The 27,470-nt window shown below is 44.4% G+C and overlaps 1 protein-coding gene across 6 annotated transcripts in view; it reads right to left on the bottom strand.

Annotated features, from left to right (window-relative positions):
* Nucleotides 1-1,787: 1,787 nt before the first annotated feature.
* The window catches only part of FAM20B (FAM20B glycosaminoglycan xylosylkinase), a 45,663-nt gene continuing 19,980 nt past the window's right edge, over nucleotides 1,788-27,470 (bottom strand). For 5 of the 6 annotated variants that reach the window (XM_047752158.1, XM_047752159.1, XM_047752160.1 and 2 more), the window contains 6 exons: nucleotides 26,566-26,652; nucleotides 22,310-22,419; nucleotides 11,227-11,398; nucleotides 10,827-11,018; nucleotides 9,043-9,102; nucleotides 1,788-5,937 (listed from right to left, as the gene is read on the bottom strand). In XM_047752158.1, the coding sequence (XP_047608114.1) occupies nucleotides 5,706-5,937; nucleotides 9,043-9,102; nucleotides 10,827-11,018; nucleotides 11,227-11,398; nucleotides 22,310-22,419; nucleotides 26,566-26,652 (853 nt within the window). In that variant the 3' untranslated portion in view covers nucleotides 1,788-5,705. The remainder of the gene's footprint in view (nucleotides 5,938-9,042; nucleotides 9,103-10,826; nucleotides 11,019-11,226; nucleotides 11,399-22,309; nucleotides 22,420-26,565; nucleotides 26,653-27,470) is intronic. The other variant, XM_047752162.1, reaches the window with a different exon arrangement.

Genomic DNA, 27,470 nt, shown 5'->3' with positions numbered 1-27,470 from the left:
CCTGGAGTGGGTTCTATGCACAGCCCATGTCAAGCCTGGGCCCATCTCCCCTTCCCTCAGTGTAGGTCCTGCCTGCCTCTCTCAACCTCCGGTGAGTCTTTCCTGCTCCTCACTTCCACTCTAATTTACCCAATGCCTGAAGCATCTGGTACCCCATAAGCAGTCTCTTCTGCTAGGACTATGGCTCTTCGAGGGAAGAGACAGTCATTGTCGTCTCGACGGCACCGGGCACCAGGCCCAAGTGTCTAATGAAGGATGTGACGTCATCCTCCTATTCCTTGGGACTTCCACAGCAGTCCACCTACAAAACCCACCCGTGCTAATAAGCCAGTGGTTAGGACCATTCTTGTCTGTTTTACAACATGAGCCCACGACACACCCTCCCTACTCCAGCTGCCTTTTCAGGCTTCAACTCCAGTCTTTCTGGTATGTTTGAGAAACAGATGAAGCCTTAAGGGCTCCCGGGAGTAGCATCCCCACAGGCCTTGTTTACTATAGGGAGTGTACCTACGTCCAGATGGACATTAATCTCTAACCCCCTGTGACTCAGTTTATGGGAAGAAAAGGACAAAGACACCAGGAGACTTAAGGGACATTTCCACCCCAAGACCCTATTGGACAAGAACTGATACAGGTAATTGAGCAAGGCCAATGGGAGAAAACCACGTCTTTCTGGACCCACGCTAGCACCCCCCCCCCCATCTTTAATGGATAAAAACTCCTATAGGACAACAGAGAAAGGAGGCTCTTCTCCCTGCTCCCAGCAGCCCTGGGAGCTATTTGCTTTCCTTTAATAAAGACTTTGCTGCGGGAGTTCCCATTGTGGCACAGCGGAAAATGGTGTAGGTTGCAGATTTGGCTTGGATCTGGCGTTGCTGTGGCTGTGGTCTAGGCCAGCAGCTGTAGCTCCAATTAGACCCCTAGCCTGGGACCCTCCATATGCCGGGGGTGCGACTCTAAAAAAACGAAAGACAAAAACAAAAACAAAAAAAAAACTTTGCTTGCTTGCTGCCTTAAAAAAAAAAAAAAAGAAAGAAATGAAGCCTGAAATCTCTCCTGGAAAAGGATCCTCTGAGGTGAGTCAGGGAGTAACATGTACTCACCGCAGCCTCCCTTTGGCATTCAAATACGAGTGACGAAAACTGGCACCAACAAAAATGCCACAAAGCAAGTAAAAATCTTGAGAGTTTAGTTGTCGGGTTAAGATTTATGATGCTACATTTCCATTTCAAAAGTTTAAAGTCTGGGAGTTCCCGCTGTGGTGCAAAAGATTAAGGATCCGGTGTGTTTGCAGTGCTCAGGTAGCAGCTGAGGTGTAGGTTTGATCCTTGGCCCAGAGACTTCCACAGGCCTCGGATGCAGCTAAAAAATAAATAAATAAATAAAAGTTTAAAGTGTGGGTGTCCTTAAGAATTATAATCAGGCAACTGGTCTTTTCTTCAAGGCCTCTATGGTACTGTTCTGACAAGTGATTTGGGATTCATAATTCTCATCTCTCAAGAAGCTGCAAGAATGGAGTTAACTATGAAAATAAACAAAAAGCACTGAAGAATTATCCTTTTGAAAATCTTGGTTCAGTCACAACCTGACAGGGGCCTTTTGAAGACTAGTGAGAAGTGTAAATTCTGTCGATTCTGCCAGACAATCGCTGTGGACGTTTATGTGGATGCGGAAGGTGTAATCTTCTGCCCCCAACGAACAGGAACTCGGAACTGAAAACAAGGGAAATATCCTGAACGGGGGATGGGGCGTGGGGTCGAGAATGAGAGGAAAAGATGATACATCAGTACTTACTAAAATCTTTATTCATTTTCTCTTTTCAGATTGGAAACCATAGAACACATTAGAAATTTGGGTGCATATCTGTCTCATTGGGTGTCTTACCAAGCACAGCCTCTATTTGTGCAACAGCTCTGAGAGGAAGTCCTTGGCAGATCAAAACAGAAGGTGGCGGTTCCCACGCCTCCCTTGTGAGCAAATAAATTAACTTCCCAGTAAGTTATTCCCAGTCCCCCCCCAACCCCAACATCTTGTACTTGTGAGTTAATATCTCAGGTTCCTTAAAAACCTGCCGCAGTATAGTACCCGGCCCCTGCCTTTCCCCCCAGACTGGAGGAGCTGCAGGGAGGGCAGCTGGCCTCACGAAGCCGGCCAGGGGCGCCCCCTGCCCCAGGCCCTGGCTAGTGCGGGAGGGGTCTGCGCAACGGATGATCTCTGCGTCGCTTAGGTCCGCTCTCAAAAGAGAGAACCTTGTACTAGCCTCGAGTGCTTCAGCAACAGAAGTCAGTGTTTCCCTGTGTCAAAATAAATACATTTTTTCTTGCTAGAACACGTAGCCGACTATATACATACATATACCCTGACTCATGTTTCCTGAAGCCCAAGCTCACCAGACGACTCCTACAAAGACAGCGCACCGACAGAGGCTCTTCCCCACCATCAGAGGTGTGGTCACGTACTGGTCAAACAGGAATACGGAGACCGTGGAGAAGGGAGGGCGCAGGACCATGGGGGATGGGAGAGGAAGGCCAAAAGCCTTTTTTCCTTTAATAAAAGGCAAGAAACGATGGAGTTCCTTAGAACACATTGCCTGCCTTCAGGTGACACTGAAATTTTGCCATGTATAAGATTCATCTTTCCTGGAGTTCCCGTCGTGGCGCAGCAGAAACGAATCCAACCAGGAACCATGAGGTTGCAGGTTCAATCCCTGGCCCCACCCAGTGGGTTAAGGATCTGGTGTTGCCGTGAGCTGCGGTGTAAGTCACAGACGTGGCTCCGATCTGGCATTGCTGTGGCTGTGGCATAGGCCGGCAGCTACAGCTCCAATTAGACCCCTAGCCTGGGAACCTCCATATGCTGAGGGTGTGGCCCTAAGAAAAGACAAGAGACCAAAATGAAAAAAGAAAAAAAGAGATTCATCTTTCCTAAAATAATATGTGATAGATGTACTTGAATCCTTCCATTTCCTTATTAAACTTCATTTGACACATTAATCCAGAGTGCACCTAGGGAGAAATGCCTTATTAATACATTACTGAGCAATATTCTCAGTAAATCAGATCCTGTCGATTAATCTGTCCTGCACAGGAAATTATTTACCAAGCCCATAGGAGAGCCTTGTATTAAAAAACAATTTTAGAATGCCACCTCTATACACATACTCCCCAGATTCTGGGATAAATATATTTAAGAAGTGGGAGAAGGAGGGCAGGGAATGGCAGTCGGTTCTGATTTTCCCAGTCTTATAATATTCAGACGGATCCACGTCTGCCTTTGGGTGTTAGCCAGGCACATCCAACTTAGGACTGACCAAAAACTCTTCCAACGACCTGTTTGATTATAATAGTTCTCGATTCTAAAAGATAAACCACAAAGAGAACAGTGTTACAAAACTTTTAAAAGAGATATCTACTACCTCTTTTTTGAAACAGAATTTAGTGTTTGTGAATTTTAGGGCGATAAGCTTATGGTTGGTTTTCTCCAAGATCTGCCCACACGTACTTTCCCAGCTTAATCCGATGCTGACTGAGAGCATAAATTTTATATTCTAAGCATCAGGTCACACCACCCTAGTAGCATAAGTCTCCCTTTAATCACTACGGAGCCGAACACCTTTTAAGATCACGAATTTTAAACTAGGGAAAGGGAATGAAGTTATCCACTTGCTGCAATGTTTTGAAAAAAAAGGATGAGACCTTTCCAAAGCAGCTTCCCCTCCTGCTTTTTTCCTTAGCAGAACATTCGGAATCAAGCTCTCAGATGGAGAACAGCTCTTACTCATTTCCCTGGGACACACTGAAGGGACCATGTGATTGAAAGAATTTAGTCAACTAGCATTCACCAAGGACAGCAGTGCCGACTTCCTTCCCGCTGTCCCTCCAGGCTCACTGACGCTGCGAGGTGAGCACCAGCCAAGGTATTCTCAAGTTCAAATGTGACTCTCCCTGGATGCACACGGTAAGTGGCTTTAAAACTGGAATCAGTGTCTCCTTTTTAACACTATTGCACTGTTTCAGGCTAATATCCATCTTCTTCAGTGCCTTTCTGAAAATTACCCAGTCCATTTTGTGTACATGTCCAAAGGAACAAAGTATCAAGTACCCCCACTTCATGGTACTTTAAAGTTCACACAAAGGACTCGGTTATCTTTCAATTTGAGAAAATTGGGGGATAAATTCTAAACTCCTTTTGAAAGGGTGGCTGCCTAAAACGGGTCTCGAATGGCTGGCAGTAAATTGGTTCCACCACACTGTTTAAGTCCTAGTCTCTGCTTGACTGAAGAACAAAACTGGGACAGGCCCCAGATAAGATGCAGGGGAGAAGCACTCAGCTCTGAGGACACATGAGTAAGCCCACCAGGCCTGCTCTCCTCTGCCCTGTATTTTTGCGCAACTGCTTACAGGTCAAAATCGCTTTGCCAGCAGAACTCAACCTGTCTTAGCAACTTGAAGTTTGAAAGTGCTAACAGGAGATGGAAGAACAAAACTACATCATGGGTTCAGAACTCTATAAACAAGATTAAGTGACAAAATCAGGGTTTGACATAAATCAAAATCTTAAGGCTCTTCCTCATAACCACCTAGATTTTAAGGCTCAGAAGGCTTAAAAATCTTTGTTTCCAGCCTTCCAAAGGCCCAGATCACAAGATAGGTCCAGCCACCAGCAGCATATGAACTAGTATCTATAGGAGCAAGCTGGCTTTTCTCACAAGAAGGGCACAAGTAAGACTGCCAATCTCTTGGAAATAGCAGCTTCAGTGACTGAACGCCTTGAAGACAGCAGAGGAACTTCATTTTAGAAACCGTATGGCAGACATCACAGGCAAGCTCTTACGCAAGGTGTTACTTCACTTTGTCTTGTTCATTTGAAAAGGACTTGCCTGCTTTGGGTTGTAAATGTATGTTCTCTAGGGACGATTTTTTGGATTAATTTGGACACAACCTTGAGAATGCAGATCTTGCTTAGGTGTAAGTCATGCTTGCTTTTACATATGTTAAGAACTTAACTACAGGGGAACAGTTTTTTCACCAATTTAATCACCCCCCTGATTCTACTAAGTGGGTCTCTTTTCTTCTCTCTTCCAAGACTCATCAAAAGCACTACCACCTGCTCAAGTGAAAGCCTGAATCTCTTTCCTGCTTTTGTCCTTCCCTCTAATTCTATCTGAAAAACAGGGTCCCTCCAACAGAGCATGCTACTCTGGCTCCACAGATGCCGGGGGCTATTCGCTGCCACTCCTCAGGGAGCAGTAAGATTCCCAGTTGGACTAGAGTCCTGGTAAAAAAGGACTCAAGAGATCACAAAGTGTTCTCTGAAGATCCCCAGGTGTGGAGAGAGGACTCTAAGGATGAACTCGAAATACACACCCCAGAGGCAGCCCGGGCATTCACCTGTGCAAGCATCACACCTCTACCTGTCCCTTGGCGTGAGAATTAAGACTGAGCAACTGTGCCGCCCACCGCTAGACCTGGCAAACGCTGAAGAAGTCGGAAGGTGGCGCGGCAGGTACAGGTCCATAGTCTGAAACTTGCAGCCTTTGCTTTAGCTTCTGCTATAGAAAAACACCAAAGAAATCCAGGGCCACCCTGTCCCCTATCATCAGAACGTGTTGCTGGCCATTTCCAATCCATCTCATGCCGCTGAGAACTGATTGTGCTGTTTCTCTATCTTTGTAAAAAGAAGTCTCACTTATTTTGTGTGGAGAGTCACAAGTGGGAGAGAGGCATCCTGTCCTCCACCAGCACCGTGTCCATCCCAAACTGGTCAGTGCACTGCTTCACGGTGGCCAGGACACTCAGGAGCCGCTGGTCCAAAGCGTCCAGGTGCGGATCGGAGAGCACTGGGGAGATGGGGTCGTGGGCCATGGCAGATTTTAAGGCAGACTTCAGCACACCATTCTTCAGGGAGTTCAGTCTGTTCCAGGTAGAAACCCGAATGCTGGAAGAAAAAAGAGTTGGGACAGGTTACATAAAACCTCTCACCGGCCAACCTGGCCAACGGAGTTTAAAGCCTGCTTGGTAATGATTTTACCAATGAAAGAGGACTTTTTGTTTATCGTAGAAGAAAAGAACTTACTTCCTTGTGGGTGATATGCCATTTCTAGATATGTATTAAAGACTGACTCTGCACAAGGCAGGCAACCTGTTCTGCAACCGTTTGAAGATGAATCTTTGGATAAAGCATGGAAGGGATGGTCAAACATGGAGGCAGTGTGGTTTCACTATTCTAAAAACTACTACTGGGAGATCCCGTTGTGGCTCAGTGGGTTAAGAACCTGACTAGTATCCATGAGGATGTGGGTTCAATCCCTGGCCTCACTCAGTGGGCTAAGGATCTGGTGTTGCCCTGAGCTGTGGCGTAGGTCACAGACACGGCTCAGATCCGGCATTGCTGCAGCTGCAGTGCAGGCCAGCACCTGTAGCTCTGAATCAACCCCTAGCCTGGGAACTTCCATAGGCTGCAGGTGCGGCCCCAAAAAGAAAAAAAAGAAATACTACAAGTGCCGAACATCAGAGTTCCCCATGTGACTAAGCTATCACTTGACTGCCTCTCAGCTCTGAATCCACTCTTCACATATGCCCTGTTAAAATGGACAGAAGTCCTTTAAGCATCTCTCCTCTTTACTTTCCCGGTAAAGGGCACTAGAGGGAGACTGCAGAAGGAAGGGGCTCTCCTGATGCGTCTGGCTGCTGCACGCTGGTCAGTGGTGTGCGAGGAGGTCACTAAATGAAGCTCTGCTCTGGCCACATTCCCAGAATGACGGGCCCTCTGTGATCTTGCTGCAGCGGCCTGGCTTGGTGATCACTTTCCAAAGGCCCTATTGATGTGGAAACCGCAAAGGCCACCCCTGTGCTGGTGCCCCAGTTCCCCCTGCAGGCCCACAAACCAGCCCTGCCTGCAGCCCAGGGGGTTTCGACAGGGCCGTGGCCCCCTCGGTAGCCATGACAGCAGCTGCTGACCGCCTGCACCGCCTGCACTCAGGAGGGCTGCTCAGCGCCTGCAAACTAGCATACTTCTCTGCTATCCACTGCGCTGACCTGCACTTCTGCGCTGAGATCCAAACCCCAGGCTCTGGGTGTGGGGTCCCCTTCCAAGTCTGCCCTTCCTTGGGTACTCGCCCCTCAGCCCTAGTTTTCTTTCACAGTCACTATTCCATCAAAGAGTTTAATAGTTCTTTATATTCAACTTGCCTGTTTAACTCACCATGTCTATCTCCTGACTGGACCGGACTGATAGAAATGACTATTAATACTGGGAGTTCCCGTCGTGGCTCAGTGGTTAACGAATCCGACTAGGAACCATGAGGTTGCGGGTTCGATCCCTGGCCTTGCTCAGTGGGTTAACGATCCGGTGTTGCCGTGAGCTGTGGTGTAGGTTGCAGATGTGGCTTGGATCCTGCATTGCTGTGGCTCTGGCGTAGGCTGGCGGCTACTGCTCCGATTCGACCCCTAGCCTGGGAACCTCCATATGCTGCGGGAGCGGCCCAAGAAATGGCGAAAAAAAAAGAAAAGAAATGACTATTAATACCAAAACATCTTCCTTCACAGATACAGGTTTTTTGTTTTGGGGGTTTTTTGGAACTTTTAAGGGCCATACCCACAGCATACGGAAGTTGGGGTTGAATAGATACTAGTTGAGTTCATTACCACTGAGCCACAATGGGAACTCCCAAATACAGGTTTTGATTGGATTGTATCATTGCTTCTCTGTATTACTGAAGATAATTAAGGGTTGCCTAGGTAAACACTTTCCTATAGAATACTGCTGTTATTAAAAAAAGAAAGGAGGAGTTCCCGTTGTGGTTCAGTGGTTAACAAGTCCGACTAGGAACCATGAGGTTGCGGGTTCAATCCCTGGCCTTGCTCAGTGGGTTAGGGATCTGGCACTGCCGTGAGCTGTGGTGTAGATCGCAGATGCGGCTCGGATCCTGCGTTGCTGTGGCTCTGGCGTAGGCCAGCAGCTACAACTCAGATTAGACCCCTAGCCTGGGAACCCCCATATGCCATGGGTGCAGCCCTAGAAAAAGACAAAGGAAAAAAAAAAAAACAAAGGAGAGGTAAAATGGACCAGTTGCCAGATGGGGCAGCCTGTGTGGTCAGTGGGTCTCTGAAGCTGGCCAGTAGGAAGCAGGACTCCTGGACATGCATTTCTGTGCAGCCAAGCAAGGTGGATGCCAGTTGATTCTTGGCGTCATGCTTTAAAATCAGACCAGCAACGATGATCTGGTATGGAACAGGAGCTCCTCACAGGCCAGTCTTTATTCTCCTTTTCTTGATTTACTTTTTAATTTCTTTGTTCTCTAATATATAACTTTTTTCTTTTTCTTTCCTTTTTTCTTTTTCTCTCCTTCTCTCTCTCCCTCCCTCTCTCTCCCTCCCTCCCTCTCTCTCTCCATCTCTCTCTGTCTTTCTTTTTTGTCTTTTTAGGGCCACACTCTCGGCATAGGGAGGTTCCCAGGCCAGGGGTCGAATCGGACCTGTAGCTGCCGGCCTACACCACAGCCACAGCCACACCAGATCCGAGCCGAGTCTGCAACCTACACCACAGCTCACTGCAACGCCAGATCCTTAACCCACTGAGTGAGGCCAGGGACAGAACCTGTGTCCTCATGGATGCTAGTCAGATTCGTTCCTGCTGAGCCATGATGGGAACTCCTCTAATATAGACTCTTAAAAATTAATTACTAAATACCTATGGAGAAAGTTACGTACGGCAATCAGGGGCACAGATGGTATTAGATTTTTTTTGGGGGGAGGTGAAAACTATATTCTGGTAGGAAAACAAACATGGATATACATTATTGAATAAACTGAAAATTTCTCTTCATACAAAACTTGAAATGTATTCTGAGTTTTGGGCTACCTGCTGTGGAAACCTTCTCCCGATCCCCTACCTCTCAGAATTTCCAAGGGGCTCTGGGTTGGAAAAGCATAAGAAGCACTGCTCAGGTATTAGGAACCAAGACCAAGAAAATTGATGTGCTGCTACCTGAGCCTGGAAAGGAAGGCAATGCGGGCAAATCTATTTGAATGAGTAACTTACATGCAGCACTGGTACAGAGGTGCAAGAATGCTTCTCTCATCCAGCGAGGGGTTCCCAAAGCTGAAAATGAAATTAAAGCTTGGTGAATTAGGTGGAAGCACCAGTTCCTCTCTTAGCATCAAAGCAAAAACAAACTCTTTAAGAAACCCAAATGTGATCCTAGATAATTTCATGCTCCCACAGATCAAATCATTTAAATTAAAAATAAACAGGGCACGACCAATTAGACACAGGATTCCTAACAGCCTGTACTGCAGCACTAAACAACAGACATACTCATTTACAAGGATCCTTTCTCCTGCCAGGATACTGCAAGGTGCTGAAGCGTAACCATGGTAACATGGTAACATCCACAGACCAAGGGAGGACCTGAAGACCCTCAAACCTGAGACGGTTTTAAGGGAGGGTAGAGAAATAAAGGCTATCCATATTGGCCTCCCGCAGATAAGCACATGGTCACTACCTGAGAAAAGGTCCTACTTGGTCTATGACAGAATTACCAGTCAGGAAAGATTTAGATTATCCTGTTTCCTACAAGAAAGTATATGGTCAGATTCAACCAGAGGCTGAGAAAACAGTGATTCAAAGCAGATGTAAAAATGCTGCTGGCAGTAATTCAGAGTCAGAAAAGGAGAATCGATTCTGGAAAAACTGCCAACCTTCTACTCTTTTCCTGGAAGCTCACCTTAATAGCTACAGGGTCTGGTAGCCCTCAGCAAAGTGCAGGCCCTCAAATAAAAAATGGCAAAGGCAATTATTTCATTGTGTATTTCCACACCACACGCGATCATTTTTACAAGCAAGGATAAAGATTTTTCAGTAACTGAAGATATAAATGAAAATGAAGTTACAGCACCGGCCACTACCTGCTTTGCTGGCAGAGGGACAGGCCGGGTGTGCTGGCCTCGTGCTTTCTGTAGCTGTCACCACCTTTCACGGAGCACAAGCGTTAACGAGGCTCAGTGGGAGATGGTAGCCTCATTAGCAAGTGTTGCCCGAGCACTGTCTGCTGAGGACCCATGTCTCAGCCTATTCTTAGCAACCAACCTTAGCAGTAGTGACCTAGAGCCTGGACAATTCTGGCTCCAAGGAAGTGTTCTAGTCAGCAAACATTTATTGTGCGTAACTAAACGCGTGGCACTGACCCAGGTACCATGAAGCATGCAGAGCATGAACTGAAAATACAATGTTCTCTCCAAACAGATCAGACCTAAATGAGGACATATTCCATTTATCCAAAATTAATATAACTGTCTTATTCAAGATAAAAGCAACCTCTTTATGTATAACCACTAAGCAACTGCTCTCCTTCCCATGATAGCAAAAAGTCTGCACCTAGACTGCCATAAAAATAGCCAAAATAGCCTATCAAGTAAATGAATTTAAACTGCAGGAACCTTTGGACAGAATAAACTTAACGATAACTAAATTTCATGTTCTGTTAACTCTCTATTTCTCAAGATTCTACACATCCTTGTTCAGAAAGAACGCTGTAAACAGAAGACCTTGGTTTCCAGTCGTCCACAAAGAGAATCACAGTGTCTTTAACTTCTTGGGAAGAAACCGACTTTTCCATTTTTTAACGTCCTCAGATCCCTGTGGGTGCAAGGAGTCTGAAGTGTGAACGAGCTGAAAGGATAGAAGCCAAAGGCAAAGTCCCCGGGGGGGGAACAGGAGGACTCCTTCTGTCACATCTATTCCGGAGGTTCCCAGGACACCCTAGAAGGCGTCCTTCTTGTCTACCCAAGACCCCTACCAGACCAGGAGAGCCCTGCTGGTCCTACCTTTTGGCATTATCGAGAAGGATGAGCATGCTCGCGCCTTCATCGTCTTGAAAACTCTCGTAGTGATGCCGGTCGGCGTTGCCAATCAGGTAATCAAAGACCGCCGTGTCAATGATGTCCAAGAGGCGCGGGCCAGAATCGTAAGGGGATGTTTTCTTCACCGCGTCGCAGTAGCTCTCATCATACTCCCACCTCGAGGCAAAGCAGCACCAGGTTGCTGACTGAGTGCCAGCACCGCAAGTGGCATTGTTTAAAACACAGAGCGAGTCCCTGACTAGCAGCTTTCCCCCTGACTCCCACAGTCCTTTTTGGTCTTGGACTGAACCCCTGGCGCCTATACAGGGTGGGCACCTGACCAGGCACAGCAGAGAGTGAGGCAGTGGCTCACAGGAGCATTTACCTGGCCAGTTTGCCCTCTCGGTAAGTCCTGCCCCATGGGTGTCGGTGTTTCTGTAGAGGCCACACATCCGGGAGCCACAGTGTGACGGACCCCTCCATTGTGTCTCCATCGGCACAGGCTGGCTCTGTTTCTCGGCAATAGTAACACTTCCCGTAGAAACAAGTATTATTTCCTAAAGGAGAGAAGAGAACCAAATACAAATACGTGTAGGGAAAAAGGGTGGCTCCAAATCCTCCCCAAACAACGTAGAAGACAGCAGCTCTCTGTGAAAACAAAGATCTTGAACTTACATCTTGAGTACTTATTTCCTGTATAGGTAATAGAAGCACACAGTGTAAAAAATTCAAAAGCCGCCCCTTCCCTGTGTCCTTTCTACCCACTTTCCCTCCCAGAAGTCAACCACTGTCACAAGGATCTTCCTGAACCTGTAAGTAAAGCAATGTTCCTGGCCACAACACCCAAGGAAGGGACACAGGACGTGGGCAGGACCAAGCCGTGGGCCAGGACTTTGGTTGCATGTGGGGTGATGAGTGGGGTCTAACAAATAAGTAAACACACTGAGATTCCTGGGAAGCAAGTTTCTCATAGATGGAGAAGGGGGTTTAACATATAAAAAGGGAGACGGCCAGAGTAAATCCTACAGGGTTGAATTAGAATTGGAGATAATTGGTTTGAACTGATGGTTTTAATACACACAGAGATATAGGTAAAAGTACAAATGGAGTTCCCACTGTGGCAGAGTGGGTTAAGAATCTGACTACAGTGGCTGTGATCGCTGCAGAGACTCAACCCCCAGCCTGGGGCAGTGGGTTAAAGGATCCGTCATTGCTGTAGCTGCAGCGTTGGTTGCAGGTGCAGCTCAAATTCAATCCCTGGCCTGGGAACTTCTACATGCCGTGGCTGTGGCCATAAAAAAAAAAAAAAGTACTGAAGTTCCCATCGTGGCTCAGTGGCTAATGAACTCGACTAGCATCCATGAGGAGAATGGTTCGATCCCTGGTCTCTGCAGTGGGTTAAGGATCTAGTGTTGCTGTGAGCTGTGGTGCAGGTTGGAGATGAGGCTCGGATCTGGTGTTGCTGTGGCTGTGGTGTAGACTGGAAACTATAGCTCTGATTCGACCCCTAACCTAGGAACCTCCATATGCCACAGGTTCGGCCCTAAAAAGACAAGAACGACAAAAAGGTACAGATGTGTGTGTGTGTGTGTGTATGTCTGTAGACACACACACACGTAGTTATACACACACATTTCCTACTCTGCCCCTTTGGAAAACCTGGAAACAGTGATACTCAGGTAGTAAGAAGCATACCTGGCACTCACATTAGTAATTTCTAAATACCATTTTATTTTCTATTTATTTATTTTTTGCCTTTTTCTAGGGCTGCACCCACGGCCTATGGAGGTTCCCAGGCTAGGGGTCTAATCGGAGCTGTAGCTGCCCACCTATACCACAGCCACAGCATCATGGGATCCGAGCCGTGTCTGCGACCTACACCATAGCTCACGGCAATGCCAGATCCCTAACCCACTGAGCAACGCAAGGGATCGAACCCGCAACCTCATGGTTCTCAGTCGGGTTCGTTAACCACTGCGCCACAACGGGAACTCCCTAAATACCATTTTAATACTATATTAAAAGGAACCCAGGCTCCTTGGACAGACAGATGACCCTAGGGCAGGGGCAGGGAAAAGTACAAGATAAGCCTGCATTATACAGCTATGCCAACTGTAAGGAAGCCCACAGAGAAGGGTGGGGACATTCCAAATGGCACAAGCGAAGTTTTGTACTGGTTCCCACTGGTCAAAACTGGGACAGTTTGAGCATCGACATAAATAATAGTTGTAACGAACTTTAACTCTGATAAATTAAGGGTCTGAGTGTTTACAGTGATATAAATAAACAAGGAAATAAAAGTGGGGCTGGGTGAGGGAAGTTCTACTCTTCAATAGTATGGCAACAAGTCAGTCTAGAAAGAATGATTGATAGAATTAGCAGACCACCAACTGGCAGCTATCACAGTAGTAACTGATTCAGGAAAGAAGTATCAATGAATGCTGAAACTGACGGGCAAGAGTTGATGAGGATAGAATATTTAGATAGCTCTGAGTATCTCCCCACAAGGTATTCGGTAATTACTTAGTAGTAGGTATAAGGTACCAGAGAAACCCTGCAGACACCCACCATCTGAATCAAGTGGTAAGTGTACATCAGCAGTCATGGGACCAATAGCACGTGCCTCCTGATACGATGCACTGAGGAGTGGGTAACAGCACTTGGCTGGCCTTGCCACCCCAAATTTTCAATCATTAGGAAACATCAGACAAACCTAAATTAAGAGATATTCTAGAAAGTAACTGGCCTGCACTCTTGAAAAGTGTCAAGGTCTTGAAAAAATAATAAGAGAAAGGAATTATTCCAGCATGACGGAGGCCAAAAAGGCGTGACAGTTGAATGGAACTGAATACAATATCCAAGAGTGAATCCTGGATGTACACAAGACTGTACATGGAAAAGTGGCAAAATCTGAATGGGGCTATGGATTAGAGAATGATAATGGATCAGTGTTAATCTCTTGATTTTGATGGCTGAGTGGTGTTGTGTACGAGAGAGTCCTGGCAGTTGGGATATATATTCCCCACAGCCTTAAGGGAGCATATATTGCTGTAGTGGGTATTCATGTCTGCAACTTGTTCTCCAAATGATTCAGAATTATTAATAACTGAGGGATCTGTGGATCATTTCTGCAACTTTTATGAAAAATCTAAAATTTTAAAATAAAAAGTTAAGGTAAATAATGTTTTCCTTGCCCTCCATCTCTATGAAATAGATCTATAAAATGAGCTACTTTCCTACACTTAGAAAACCGCACATAGTCTCTTATGTTCTTGCATACTGGTGTTTGTTTTTTGTCTTTTTTTTTAAGGGCCGCACCAGAGGCATATGGTTGGTTCCCAGGCTAGGGGTCTAATTGGAGCTACAGCTGCCGGCCTACACCACAGCCACAGCAATGCCAGATCTGAGCCGAATCTGTGACCTAAACCACAGCTTATGGCAACGCCAGATCCTTAACCCACTGAGCGACGCCAAGGATCGAACCTGCATCCTCATGGATACCAGTTAGATTCTTTTTTTTTTTTTTTGTCTTTTTAGGGCCGCACCAGGGCATGTGGAAGTTCCCAGGCTAGCGGATGAATCGGAACTGCAGCTGCTGGCCTACACCACAGCCACAGCAATATAGGATCCTAGCTGTGTCTGTGACCTACACCATAGCCCACAGCAACACCATATCCTCAACCCACTGAGCGAGGCCAGGGATCAAACCCACGTTCTCATGGATACCAGTCAGGTTCTTAACCTGCTGAGTCACAACAGGAACTCCTTCTGTCTTTTTTTTTTCTCCATGGCCACACCTGTGGCAACTCCATATTCTTTAACCCATTGTGCTGGGCTGGGAATTGAAGCCACACCTCTGCAGCAACCCAAGCTGCTGCAGTCAGGTTCTTAACCTTCTATGCCACATCAGGAACTCCCAGACTCTTTAATAAATGCTATTGATATAAGTGATAGCCATCTGGGAATAAAAAATGAACAATGGAGCCATACTTCATTCCACATACCAGAATAAATCCCAACTATAAAAAACTTAAATGTGAAAAATGAAACTATAAAAGTAATAAAAAAACAGAATTCTTTCATAATGTTGGGGTGAGCAAGGCTGGCTGGCTATGACTCAAAAACAGAAACTCTATCAGAAAAGATGGATCACTTACACTGAAACCAAAAAAAAATTCGGTAAGTTAAAAAGTACTGAAGTTCCCGTCGTGGCTCAGTAGTTAACGAATCCAACTAGGAACCATGAGGTTGCGGGTTTGATCCCTGGCCGTGCTTAGTGGGTTAAGGATCTGGCGTTGCCATGAGCTGTGGTGTAGGTTGCAGATATGGCTCAGATCCCAAGTTGCTGTGGCGTAGGCTGGCAGCTACAGTTCCAATTGGACCCCTAGCCTGGGAACCTCCATATGCCGCGGGTGCAGCCCTAAAAAGACAAAAAAAAAAAAATCACTAATAGAGATTACCATTGGGAGGAGGGAGAGGGAATGGATGGATGAGAGGAAAGCTTTTCTGTAGTCCTTTTGATGTTTTTTAAAAAATTGTGAGTTGTGGGGATGTATTATAGATTCAAAAAACATAAAAAATAAAACATAGCATTGCTTGGTATAGGAAACCCACTGCCTATGTGACAAAATCCAAACTTTTGAGTTGGGTAAATAAGACCCTTTACAACTGAAAGGAGTCTGGTATAAGCGTGGGATTGAAGGTCGGGTTTCTGGGGTCAAAATAGACTATAATCACTACACTGCACGACATGGGGCGTGTCTGTGAAATGGAGATAATACAATCGGTCCTCCGCCATCGGGTTGTCAAGAGTGAATGAGATAATCCCCAGGAAAGCTCAGCACTGTGCCTGACACATTGTTGGAGACCAATCAATGGCAGCTGCTGTGAATATCTGGTTCCAATCTATCTTTCTAGATGTCAAGATCCTGATTTTATAGCCACGAACCTGAGGCTCTGAATCTCTCGCAATTTCCTGCATATGTCAAACTTTCAAAACTGGTCAAATTTCCATGCTCTCCTTGGAAGAAACGCCACCTGTGATAATAAAATCTCTACCTCCAGCCCACATTTCTCTCCTAAGCTGCAGACATTAGCTCCTAAATGATGAGTCAACATTTTCTCCTGGATATTCCTGTCAAGGTAAGATTCTGGAGCCAATTTCACTGTGTGTGTGGGTTTCCCCTCACGACTGAGCAATTCTTAGACACCAGCTGGGTGTCCTGGGAGTCAACTTAATTCTGACACTCTCCACCCAGAGGTTCAGGGCCCAGCCCCATAAGACTGTCTGTCATTTCAGATGCCAACTGCAAGTGCAGGCTGTCACATGTGCTTCTGACAAACTGGCCATAAATCAGAGATTCCTATGAGTCCCTGCTGGGGTCTGATTAATTTACTAAGGTAAAGAATAGGAGTTCCTGTCATGGCGCAGTGGTTAACAAATCCGACTAGGAACCATGAGGTTGCGGGTTCGATCCCTGCCCTTGCTCAGTGGGTTAACGATCTGGCGTTGCCGTGAGCTGTGGTGTAGGTTGCAGACGTGGCTCGGATCCCGCATTGCTGTGGCTCTGGCGTAGGCCAGTGGCTGCAGCTCCATTTCGACCCCTAGCCTGGAAACCTCCATATGCCGCGGGAGAGGCCCAAGAAATAGCAAAAAGACAAAAAAAAAAAAAAGAAACACAATGGGGAGAGAACAGTCTCCTCAATAAACAGTGTTGGGAAAACTGGACAGTAATATGCAAAAGAAGGAAGCCGGACAATCATTTTGTGTATAACATACACAAAAATTAACTCAAAATGAACCAAAGACTAAAACTTAGGATCTCAAACTATAAAACTCCTAGAAGAAAACATAGGCAGTAGGATCCTTGACACTGGTCTTGGCAATTAGTTTTTGGATTTGACACCCAAAGTGAAGGCAATGAGAACACAAATATTAATAAGTGGGACTACATCAAACCAAAAAGGTTTTGCACAGCAAAGGAAACCATCAACCGAAAACAAAAAAGGTAACCTACTGAATGGGAGAAAATATTAGGAAATCATATATCTGCTAAGGGGTTAGTATCCAAAATATATAAAGAACTCATAAAATTCAAAAGCAAACAAAAATCTAATTTAAAAAATAGGCAAGGAGTTCCCGTGGCGGCACAGCAGAAACTAATTTGACTGGTATCCACGAGGATGCAGGTTGGATCCCTGGCCTTGCTCAGTGGGTCAGGGATCTGGCATTGCTGTGAGATGTGGTGTAGGTCACAGATGTGGCTTGGATCCCAAGTTGCTGTGGTTGTAGTGTAGGCTGGCAGCTGCAGCTCTGATGAGACACCTAGCCTGGGAACTTCCATATGTCGTAGGTGCAGCCCTAAAAAGCAAAAAAAAAAACCCCAAAAAACAAAACAAAACAAGAAAATAGGCAGAAGATCTGAGTAGACATTCTTCCAAAGACGACATGCAAGTGGCCAACAGGTACATGAAGAGGTGCTCCACATCACTAATCACGAAGGAAATGCAATCAAAACCACAGTGAGAGATCACTTCATACCTGCTAGAAGGGCCATCGTCAAAAAGACAGGAAATAACCAGTGCTGGTGAGGATTTGGAGAAAAGGGAACCCTTGTGCCTGGTTGGTGGGAATCTAAGTTGGTGCAACCACTATGGAAAACAGAATGGAGGTTTCTCAAAAAATTAAATGCAGAACTACCATAGGATCTAGCAATTCTACTTCTGGGTATTTACCTGAAGAAAACAAAAACACTAATTTGATAAGATATCGATAAAATATCTGCACCCCCATGTTCAGTGCAGCATTACTTACAATATCCAATATGGAAACAACCAAAGTACGCCATCAATGGATGAATGGATAAAGAAAAAGATGTGATATATCATGGAATATTATTCAATCATAAAAAGAATAAAATCTTGCCATCTGCAACAACACTGATGGCCCTTGAGGGCATTTTGCTAAGTGAAATAAGCCAGAGAAAGATAAATAATGTTAGGCTCTCACTTAAATGTGGTGTCTATACAAAAACAAAATCAAGTTTACGGATACTGAGAACAGATCGGGGGCTGCCAGAGATGGGGCAACGGGGGTGGGGGTGGGGTAGGAGAAATGGGTGAAGGGAGTCAAAAGATCCAAACTTCCAGTTATAAAATAAAGGTCATCAGGATGCAGTGTCCAGCATGGCAACCACAGTAAATAAAACTGCGTTGCATGTCTCAAAGTTGCTAAGTGAACAGATCTCCAAAGTTCTCCTCACACACACACAAATTCTGTACCTATATGTGGTGATGGTTGTTACCTAGACTTATTGTAGTGGTCATTTCAGGATATATACAAACATTAAATCATTACGCTGTACATCTGAAACTAAAATAATGTTGTATGTCAATTATCCCGCAAAAAACATTTGCTAGGGCAGCTCACAGGATTCAGGAAACCAGTTCACTCTTCAGATCACTGGTTTATTACATAGGATACCAGTCCACAGCCAGATGAAGAGATACATAGGGCGAGGTCCCAAACAAAGGAGCTTCTGTCCTTGTGGAGTTTGGGGCCCTGGCATGGTGGCATATGGCAATTTCTGGTTCACCAACTGGTAAGTTCCTTGAACCCTGTACGATTGGGATTTTTATAGAAGCTTCCCTTCCTCACAGGGGCATGATCAATTATTAACTCTATTTCTAGCCACTCTCCCCTCTCTGGAGAAAGGGCAAAGGTGTGGCATTGAAAGTTCCAAGCTTCTAATTATGGCTTGGTCATCCAGGAGCCTGCCCAGAGTCACCTGAAAAGATTAAGACATACTCCTAATGTTCTTAATACTTAAGAATTTACAAGGGTTTTAGGAGCTGTGTGTCAGGAACTGGAGGCAGAGACCAACATATCTATTTCTTATTATGTCACACAAGGAAACAAAATATCCAAAATTAAATGATTTTCCTCTGCTCCAACTCCCAAAGCCTGCTCCCCGTTCTGTACATTCCTAAAATAATAGCTTCCTTATCCACTTAGTCATCCAATCTAGAAACTGGGGAGTCATTCATAATTTTTCCTCCCTCTTGACTGTCTCACCCAGCCCAAATGTTCACCAAATTCTTTCCGTTTTCTAATTCCTGAGTATCTCTTAAATCGTTCTTTACCCACCTTGTTTCAGTTCTGACTCACTGCATATGAATTTACCACAACAGCCCCCAAGGACTCATCTCATCTCAGCCCTTCCCAATTCATCCTCCATAAGGCTGCTACAATTAGTTTTCCGCAATACAAATCAGATGTTTCTGCATTCAAACTCTTTCAATGGCTTCCTGATGCCTACCCTACGGAGAAAGTCTACATGAGCTCAGCTACCCAGTCTCCTGCGCTTGGCATGGTCTTCTCTCATCTCTTGTCACTGTTGTCTCTGCTCTGTCCTCCACCTGGGATAAACCCAGGGAACCTGTGGACTGGATAGAAACAAAACTACACTCTTATTTTCACTAATTTCTACCTTAAACTTAGCATTTCCTTTAAATATAATGGTAGGGAGGAAACTATAGTAGCAGCAATCATTACCTGTGACTTGAATCACCAGAAGAAATCAACAGATTTTTCATATCATATTAGCGTTGCTGCAGATATTACAAAGTATCATTTATATTCATGGTCTGAAATCATGGTAATTACTAGATCACTCTAAATCGTGTTATTTGATGCATTCAATAGGAAAGCAAGTGTTACTTTATCACAAATTTGCTTTCTGTAATTTTAAGTGAAAAATATAACATCGGTTTTATTCATAAGTCTATGTATTTTGTGTATTTAAAAACATTATTTTGAGAAAGAATCCAGAAGCTTCTCTAGACTGCCAAAGTAGTGTCTTGCACAAAAAAGAGTCCTTTTACAAATCTAGGATATTCTTTCCCACTGTATTTTCCGGCAGGGTTGCTATTCTCTTTTTAAGACTTGGTTGAAATTATCACCTTAGCCCTAATTTCTAGACCCTCTCCTCCTCCTCTCCACATGCCCACAGGCCCTCTGTTCACGTCTGATTCCTCAATTAGACAAAGCTCCTTGAAAGCAGGAAGGTGTCATTCGTTTTTGTATAGTTAACACCTAGTTCAGAGCCTGCCATCGAAAGGAAATAAAATTTTGTTCAATGAATAAACAAATATAAAAGAATATGAGCAGATCAACTATTTTAGAGTCTTAAAATCTACGTTTGCATCTTGGCTAACAATTAGTAGCTTTGTGACTTTGGGAAAGTCATTTAACTCTTTGAAGCTTCTTTCTCAGGTCTGAAATGTGGAGAAATCTCTCCTACTTATTGCACTCTTTTGTCAAGAGGATTAAATAACGTTAACTGCGAACGTGCTTTGTCAAGCTGCAAGGGCTACAGAAAATTTGGTGATTATTATACCAAGTTTATCTAGTAATACATTTTTAAAAACTGTGGTAAGGCCAGCCCATTATTTAAAACCTATCTCTAGCCAAATCCCTCTACCTGCCTGCTATGGACTGAATGTTCGTGCCCCCACCCCCCCGCCCCAATGCACCACCTCTGAATTCACATGTCGAAGCCTCAATATGGTGGTATTTAGAGATGGGACTTCTGGGAGAAGTTCTTATGATGGGACTAGTGCCTTTATAAGAAGGGACAGAGGAGAGATGGTTCCCCTTTCATTCTCCCTTTGCCATGTGAAGATACAAGAGGAAGATCACTGGCTGTGAACCACTAAAAAGGCTCTTACCAGAACCCAACCACGGTGGCACTCTGATCTTGGACTTCCAGAACTGTGAGAAGTAAATCCGTGTTGTTTAGGGAGCTCCCTGGTGGCCTAGTTCCCTGGGTTAAGGATCTGGCATGGTCACTGCCGTGGCTCAGATCATTGCTGTGGACGGGTTTGATCCCCGGCCCAGGAACTTCCACATGCTGTAGGTGTGGCCAAAAGAAATCCCTATTATTTAAGCCACACAGTCTATGGTCTCTTGTTAGAGCAGCCACACTAAGACATTGCCCTATGCTGCAGGGTGTACCCAGAAGCTCGCCCCTGAATGTATCACTCCCGCATACTTTCAGGTCTTTGTGCCCTCATTTCTATTACACTTCTTGTTATTCTGACCAATCTCTTCCCTCCTACTGATTCGTCAGTACTAAGTGTTAACAACCTCTACAAACCCTTTTCTGGCCTCTCCCTGCCACAAAACCTTGCACAATATATGAAAGTTAACCTTCTGTGAATCTCTAGAGAGCAGATCTATTCTTCTTAACATCCTCTCATCCATCAGGAATGCAAGTTTGCCTGAGCATAAAATCGGACAAGCAAAACTCATTAGAAAATATATGAAATAAATCAGTGACACTGTATGCTTTTGGTTATGTGTAAGAAGAGCAGAGCCCTAGCCTTATAAGTTTAAATTCTAAATGATGAATCTGTCACAAGTCCTTTAAATATTCAGTTTCCACCTCATTTTAAATGTAAATCCATTCACTCTATCAAAGGAAGGTGAAGTTCATGCTGCAATGTCTATGGCAACAGCTGTATGGATGCAGAGCACTGAGTCACTGAAGATGTTACCATGAGGAGGCTCAGACAAGTGACCACAGCACCTCTGAATTCCTCCCACTCTCAGAGTGTGACAGCAGAACAGAGGCCAGAGGGATGGCAGTCGGTTCCGCACACAATGAGTTACAGGCTAAGCCTTGCAGAGTAGAGGAGGCAGTGGTGATCCTCCAGGCCCAAGTGCAACCCTACAAGGGAATTTCTGACCTTCTCACTGACTTGCCTTAATGTTTGCTCAATTCTAAGGAGATAGGACACAATTCCCAAGAAAGTATAGGACTACGGAAAAACAAACAAACAAAAAAAAACAACCCTAGGGAGGAGTTCCCTTCGTGGTGCAGCAGAAACGAATCAGACTAGGAACCATAAAGTTGTGGGTTCGACTCCTGGCCTCCATTAGTGGGTTAAGGATCCAACGTTGCTGTGAGCTGTGGTGTGGGTCACAGACATGGCTCCGATCTGGCGTTGCTGTGGCTGGGACACAGGCCGGCAGTTGTAGCTCTGATTCGACCCCTAGCCTGGGAACCTCCATATGCCTCGGGTGCGGCCCTAAACTGCAAAAAAAAAAAAACAAAAACAAAAAACCACAAGGCAATGATACACAGGTGATAACAGATTTAGGCCAAAATTTAAGTCTGAGATTTAGCTGAAGATCAAGCAGAAGGAAATAAAGAATTACACCGTCGTAAATGTCTCATTTCCTACTTCACAGACACACAAAGTTCACATTAGGGAAAACTTTCCATTTCCTGCCATCTACCTTCGGATCTATTTTCCCCAGTAATGTGCAAGAACAAATTGCCGGATTTGCTTTTACATTCCCTTGAGTTCTTCAATACCTAAAAGTCATGAACCAGCTTGCTCAATGAGGCCCCCTTTGATTTATTAACTAGTCCCCTAGCTAGACATCCTCTATAACCTCTTACCTACGGTGAGGAAGGTGCTCAAGAGCTGCTCCGTGGCAACAGGCTTGATCTCTGTTCGCAGATTAACAAATCTGCCAACCACCAAGGGGGCTCGGCGGAAACCCAGAATCCTAGTTTGGAAGGTTGAACAGAAGAGAAAAATCTTTGGGGATATATTTTAAACAGGAGTCTTAAAAATCATGTTAGATGTGTAAAGGTATTGTTGACCACTAGTAAATATTTTTTAAAGGTACAGATATTTATGAATTTAATATTAAGATAATTTATTTAAGGCATATCTGGCACACTGTGAATAACTGTTAAATCTAGGGAGTGGGTACACAGGTTCATTATCCTATTCTATTTTTGTTAGGAATGTTTCATAATATGATTTTTATTTATCTAAAGAAAATTTTTCTTTGTCTTTTCTAGGGCTGCACCCGTGGCATATGGAAGTTCCCAGGCTAGGGGTCTAATCGGAGCTATAGCCGCTGGCCTACACCACAGCCACAGCAACGCCGGATCCTTAACCCACTGAGCAAGGGCAGGGATCGAACCCGCAACCTCATGGTTCCTAGTCAGATTCGTTAACCACTGAGCCATGACAGGAACTCCCCATAATAAAATTTTTAGATAAAATTTAATAATGCATTCAAAAAAACTGTGCCTAAACTCAGGTGAGTTCAAACCTTTGGATAAAACAGTACCTTGAGAGAAAGCTATACAGATTAATCTAAAAGGATAAACACACAAGACTTAAATATAGATACATTTGAAGGTATTTCTAGCGGTCTAAAGTGCAACCTTATCATTGAGCACCACCATTTTTTTTAAAAAAGAAAATTTTCTGCCTAAAAAAAAATACGCTCACTGAATAAAACTTGGAGGGCCAAGATTTGGAACAAAGAAAATTTTTTGAAGAAAATAAAAAAACATTCATAATTCTATAACCCATAAATTTGGCATATGACCATTTTTTCTTCACATATATACATATATATACATACACACACAAACTCACTCTTGTATGTATATACACAAACATAACTATATGCAGTTTTGTCTCCTGCTGTTCATATTGTATCATGAACCTTTTCTCTATTAGAAAGCCTTTAAAAATGGATGCAAAAAGCAATCCATTGTTTAGGGCTGCTTACTCTCTATCCCATTTTAGCAAAGTCATAAAAGCAAGAAGATAAACAGATCTGTCAAAATAACATAAAAATCAGACACCCTTCTGAGGCCAATGAAGATGGTTAAATCCTAATGTAATAGAGAAATAACAACCCAGAGCAAAAAAGTGTCAGGAGCCACAGGTGGGAAAGAAAGTGCAGAAGTATTTCTTCTCCCCACTGACCCTTGCCAGACCTATAAACAGCAGCCACTTAGTCCTTGGAACTCACATCCAGTGGTACCTGAGCTTGGCTCAGGCAGTTAACAAAAGGGTAGGGGGCCTGGCCAGAGAATATCTTTCAGACTTTGAGAGAGAGAGAAGAATTTTTAAATATAAGAGCCCCCCCAAAGCTCAAGTCATAAACCGAAACATTATTATAATTAACATCAAAAGTAATAATTTCTGGGAGTTCCCGTGTTGGCGCAGTGGTTAACGAATCCGACTAGGAACTGTGAGGTTGTGAGTTCGATCCCTGGCCTCGCTCAGTGGCTTAAGAATCCGGCGTTGCCATGAGCTATGGTGTAGGTCACAGATGCAGCTTGGATCTGGTGTTGCTGTGGCTCTGGCATAGGCTGGCAGCTACAGCTCTGATTAGACCCCTAGCCTGGGAACCTCCATATGCTGTGGGAGCAGCCCCAGAAAAGACAAAAAAAATAAATAAATAAAAATAAAATAAAACAGAATGACAATGAAATACCATTTTCCATAGATTAGATTAAAAAAATTAGTATGTTGGATAATATGAAATATTGGCTTGGATGTGGGAAAAAGATATTCATGCACAGCTAGTGTCTATCAACAGGGAAACAGGAAGGGGTTTGGGAATGAAGAAAAGAGAGACATAACTGAGGTCTTGGAAAGACTGATGCTAATGTGCCATTAAGTGTGGAGTAGGATTTATCCAACCCTTACCTGCTAGGCCTTAAAAGTGAAAATTCAGAGTTCCCGTGGTGGCTCAGTGGTTAATGAATCCGACTAGGAACCATGAGGTTGCAGGTTTGATCCCTGGCCTTGCTCAGTGGGTTAAGGATCTGACATTGCCGTGAGCTGTGGTGTAGGTTGCAGACGTGGCTCGGATCCCGAGTTGCTGTGGCTGTGGTGTAGGCTGGGTGGCTACGGCTCCGATTAGACCCCTAGTCTGGGAACCTCCACATGCTGCAGGGAGCGGCTCTAGAAAAGACCAAAAAAAAAAAAAAATTTCATGGTATTGTGAATGAATTTACTTAACTCTTCTCTTTCGTTGGATGTTTAGAATGCTTCCAGATTTTCACCACTGAATATGCTACTAGCTAAGATCTTGGTATATATATATCTACAAATTTCTGATCTTCTAGGGTACTTACCAGAGATATCTTAGATGTCTGCATAAAAGGGAAGTTATTCAAAGGGTATGAACATTAAGGTTTTTGATATATAATGCCAGAGTTCTTAAAAGACAGACTGGTCCAATTAACAATGACACAAGCAGCATATGAACGTCAGTTCACTCCTGCCAATGACGTTGTCTTTTTTCTAATCTTTGCCATTTTCAGCAGGAGAAAATAGTATCCCATTGTTTCTTGCTTTTCTTTTCTTTTCTTTTTTTTTGGTCTTTTTAAAGCCGCACCTGTGGCATATGGAGATTCCCAGGCTAGGGGTCAAATTGGAGCTACAGCTGCTGGCCTACACCACAGCCACAGCAATTCAGAATCCGAGACGCGTCTGCGACCTACATCACAGCTCATGGCAATGTCAGAGCCTTAACCTACTAAGCGAGGCCAGGGATTGAACCTGCATCCTCATGGATTCTAGTCAGGTTCGTTAACCACTGAGCCATGACAGGAACTCCCCCATAGTTTCAAATGGATTTTTTTTTTTATTACTGGTGAAGATGAACTCCTCTGCTGTATTTATTAATAGATAATTTTAATTTATTCAACTGTGTTCTCAGACAATTTTCTACCAGCATTTCAAGTATGCATAAGACTTTGCAAACATCTATATATTAAAGTTATTAGATGCTTAGAGTATATTAGAGTCAAGAAATTTTCTCCTAAGTTTGTATGCTTTTAAATTTTGATGTTTCTTGACAGATAATTTTTTTTTTTTTAGGGCCACACCCAAGGCATATGGAAGCTCCTGGGCTAGGGGTTGAATCAGAGCTGCAGCTGTCAGCCTATGCCACAGCCACAGCAATGTGGGATCTGGCCTGCAATCTATGCCATACTTCACGGCAATGAGAGATCCTTAACTGACTGAGTGAGGCTAGGGATCAAACCCGAGCCTTCATGGATACTAGCTGGGTTCATTACTGCTGAGCCACTATGGGAACTCCATTTAAAAAAAAAGTTTTTTTTATTTAGTTGAGTCTATTGAGTTATTTCTTTGTGATGTTTAAATTACTGCTTTTATGCTTAGAAAAATCCTTCCCGATCCAGAAAACAAAACAAAAAATCGCCTTGGGAGTTCCCATTGTGGTGCAGCAGAAACGAATCTGACTAGGAACCATGAGGCTGCAGGTTTGATCCCTGGCCTCGCTCACTGGGATAAGGATCCGTTTGGTTTTATCTACCAAGAACATCCTCACTCATGCTAATGAGGCGGGGCATACCAGAATAAAGTCACCTAAAAAAGTTGAGATAGTCACTTTAGTGTTCCTAGGGCCACCCAAATCATGGGGGACTCATACAAATTCAATGGAATTAACCAGCTATCTAAAATAGTCACATCGGAGTTCCTGTCGTGGCGCAGTGGTTAACGAATCCGACTAGGAGCCATGAGGGTGTGGGTTGGATCTCTGCCCCTGCTCAGTGCGCTAAGGATCCGGCGTTGCCATGAGCTGTGGTGTAGGTCACAGACGAGGCTCGGATCCCGTGTTGCTGTGGCTCTGGTGTAGGCTGGTGGCTACAGCTCTGATTAGACCCCTAGCCTGGGAACCTCCATATGCTGCGGGAGCAGCCCTAGAAAAAAGGCAAAAAGATAATAAAATAAAATAAAATATTGACACATCAAAGTTATTAGACTTCTTTTTTTTATTAGACTCTTTTAAAGGAGCCCACAAGTTCTCTCCAAGATATTTTTAAAAGGAAACAAAACAAATGCAACCCACTGGGATTACACATACCTGTCTAAATGAAAGGCGGCGACCTCTGCATTGTGTCTGTCATAACCAGCATATGGTTCCCCTTCTACCACATAGTCTCGGTTATACCTGCAGAGTGAATACAAGCACAGATGCAGTCGTGAATTAACATTCGTACCAAAGGTGACCGCACAAGAGACAGAATAGAAACTCTGCAAGCCTGATTTTGCTCTATAGAGATCTTCTCTGTCAACCCTGAGAAGAGTCGTGGATTAGCTTAAAAAACTGGTAGATGCAGTGGAGATGAAGTGGAGAAGACAACGAGAATTATACATCTACCTCTGCAATCACTGTATGACTAGAATACAGATGTTATTTCCACCCCTCTAAACTACTTTCTTTTTTTCTTTTCTTTTGTCTTTTTGCCATTTCTTGGGCTGCTCCTGCAGCACATGGAGGTTCCCAGGCTAGGGGTTGAATCGGAGCTGTAGCTGCCAGCCTACGCCAGAGCCTCAGCAAAGTGGGATCCGAGCCGTGTCTGCGACCTACACCTCAGCTCACGGCAATGCCGGATCCTTAACCCACTGAGCAAGGGCAGGGATTGAACCCGCAACCTCATGGTTCCTAGTCGGATTCGTTACCCACTGAGCCACGACGGGAACTTCATCCTCTAAACTACTTTCAATGTAGCTTAAGGAAGACTCCAAGGCACTTTTCTGGAAGGTAAGGACCATCTTTGCTTCTTCAGCACAGTGCGTTTAAACCCATAATTGGTGCTTAATAGATGTCTACCAAAATGTTTACTAGACTAAACTAATGAAGGAAAAACATGTAATTAAAAGGTCTGATTACGAGAATAGCTATGGCAAGGCTTATTAGATAAGTTTAAATTTCTGGGGGGGAAATGGTATGTCTCAGTTTTTGTTAATGAGTATGCAAATGTACAT

This window comes from Phacochoerus africanus, chromosome 11, assembly GCF_016906955.1.
Source record: "Phacochoerus africanus isolate WHEZ1 chromosome 11, ROS_Pafr_v1, whole genome shotgun sequence".
NCBI classification, from domain to species: domain Eukaryota; kingdom Metazoa; phylum Chordata; class Mammalia; order Artiodactyla; family Suidae; genus Phacochoerus; species Phacochoerus africanus.
Note: the sequence above shows the minus strand (reverse complement) of the source record. Positions and strands in the feature narration are given on the sequence as shown.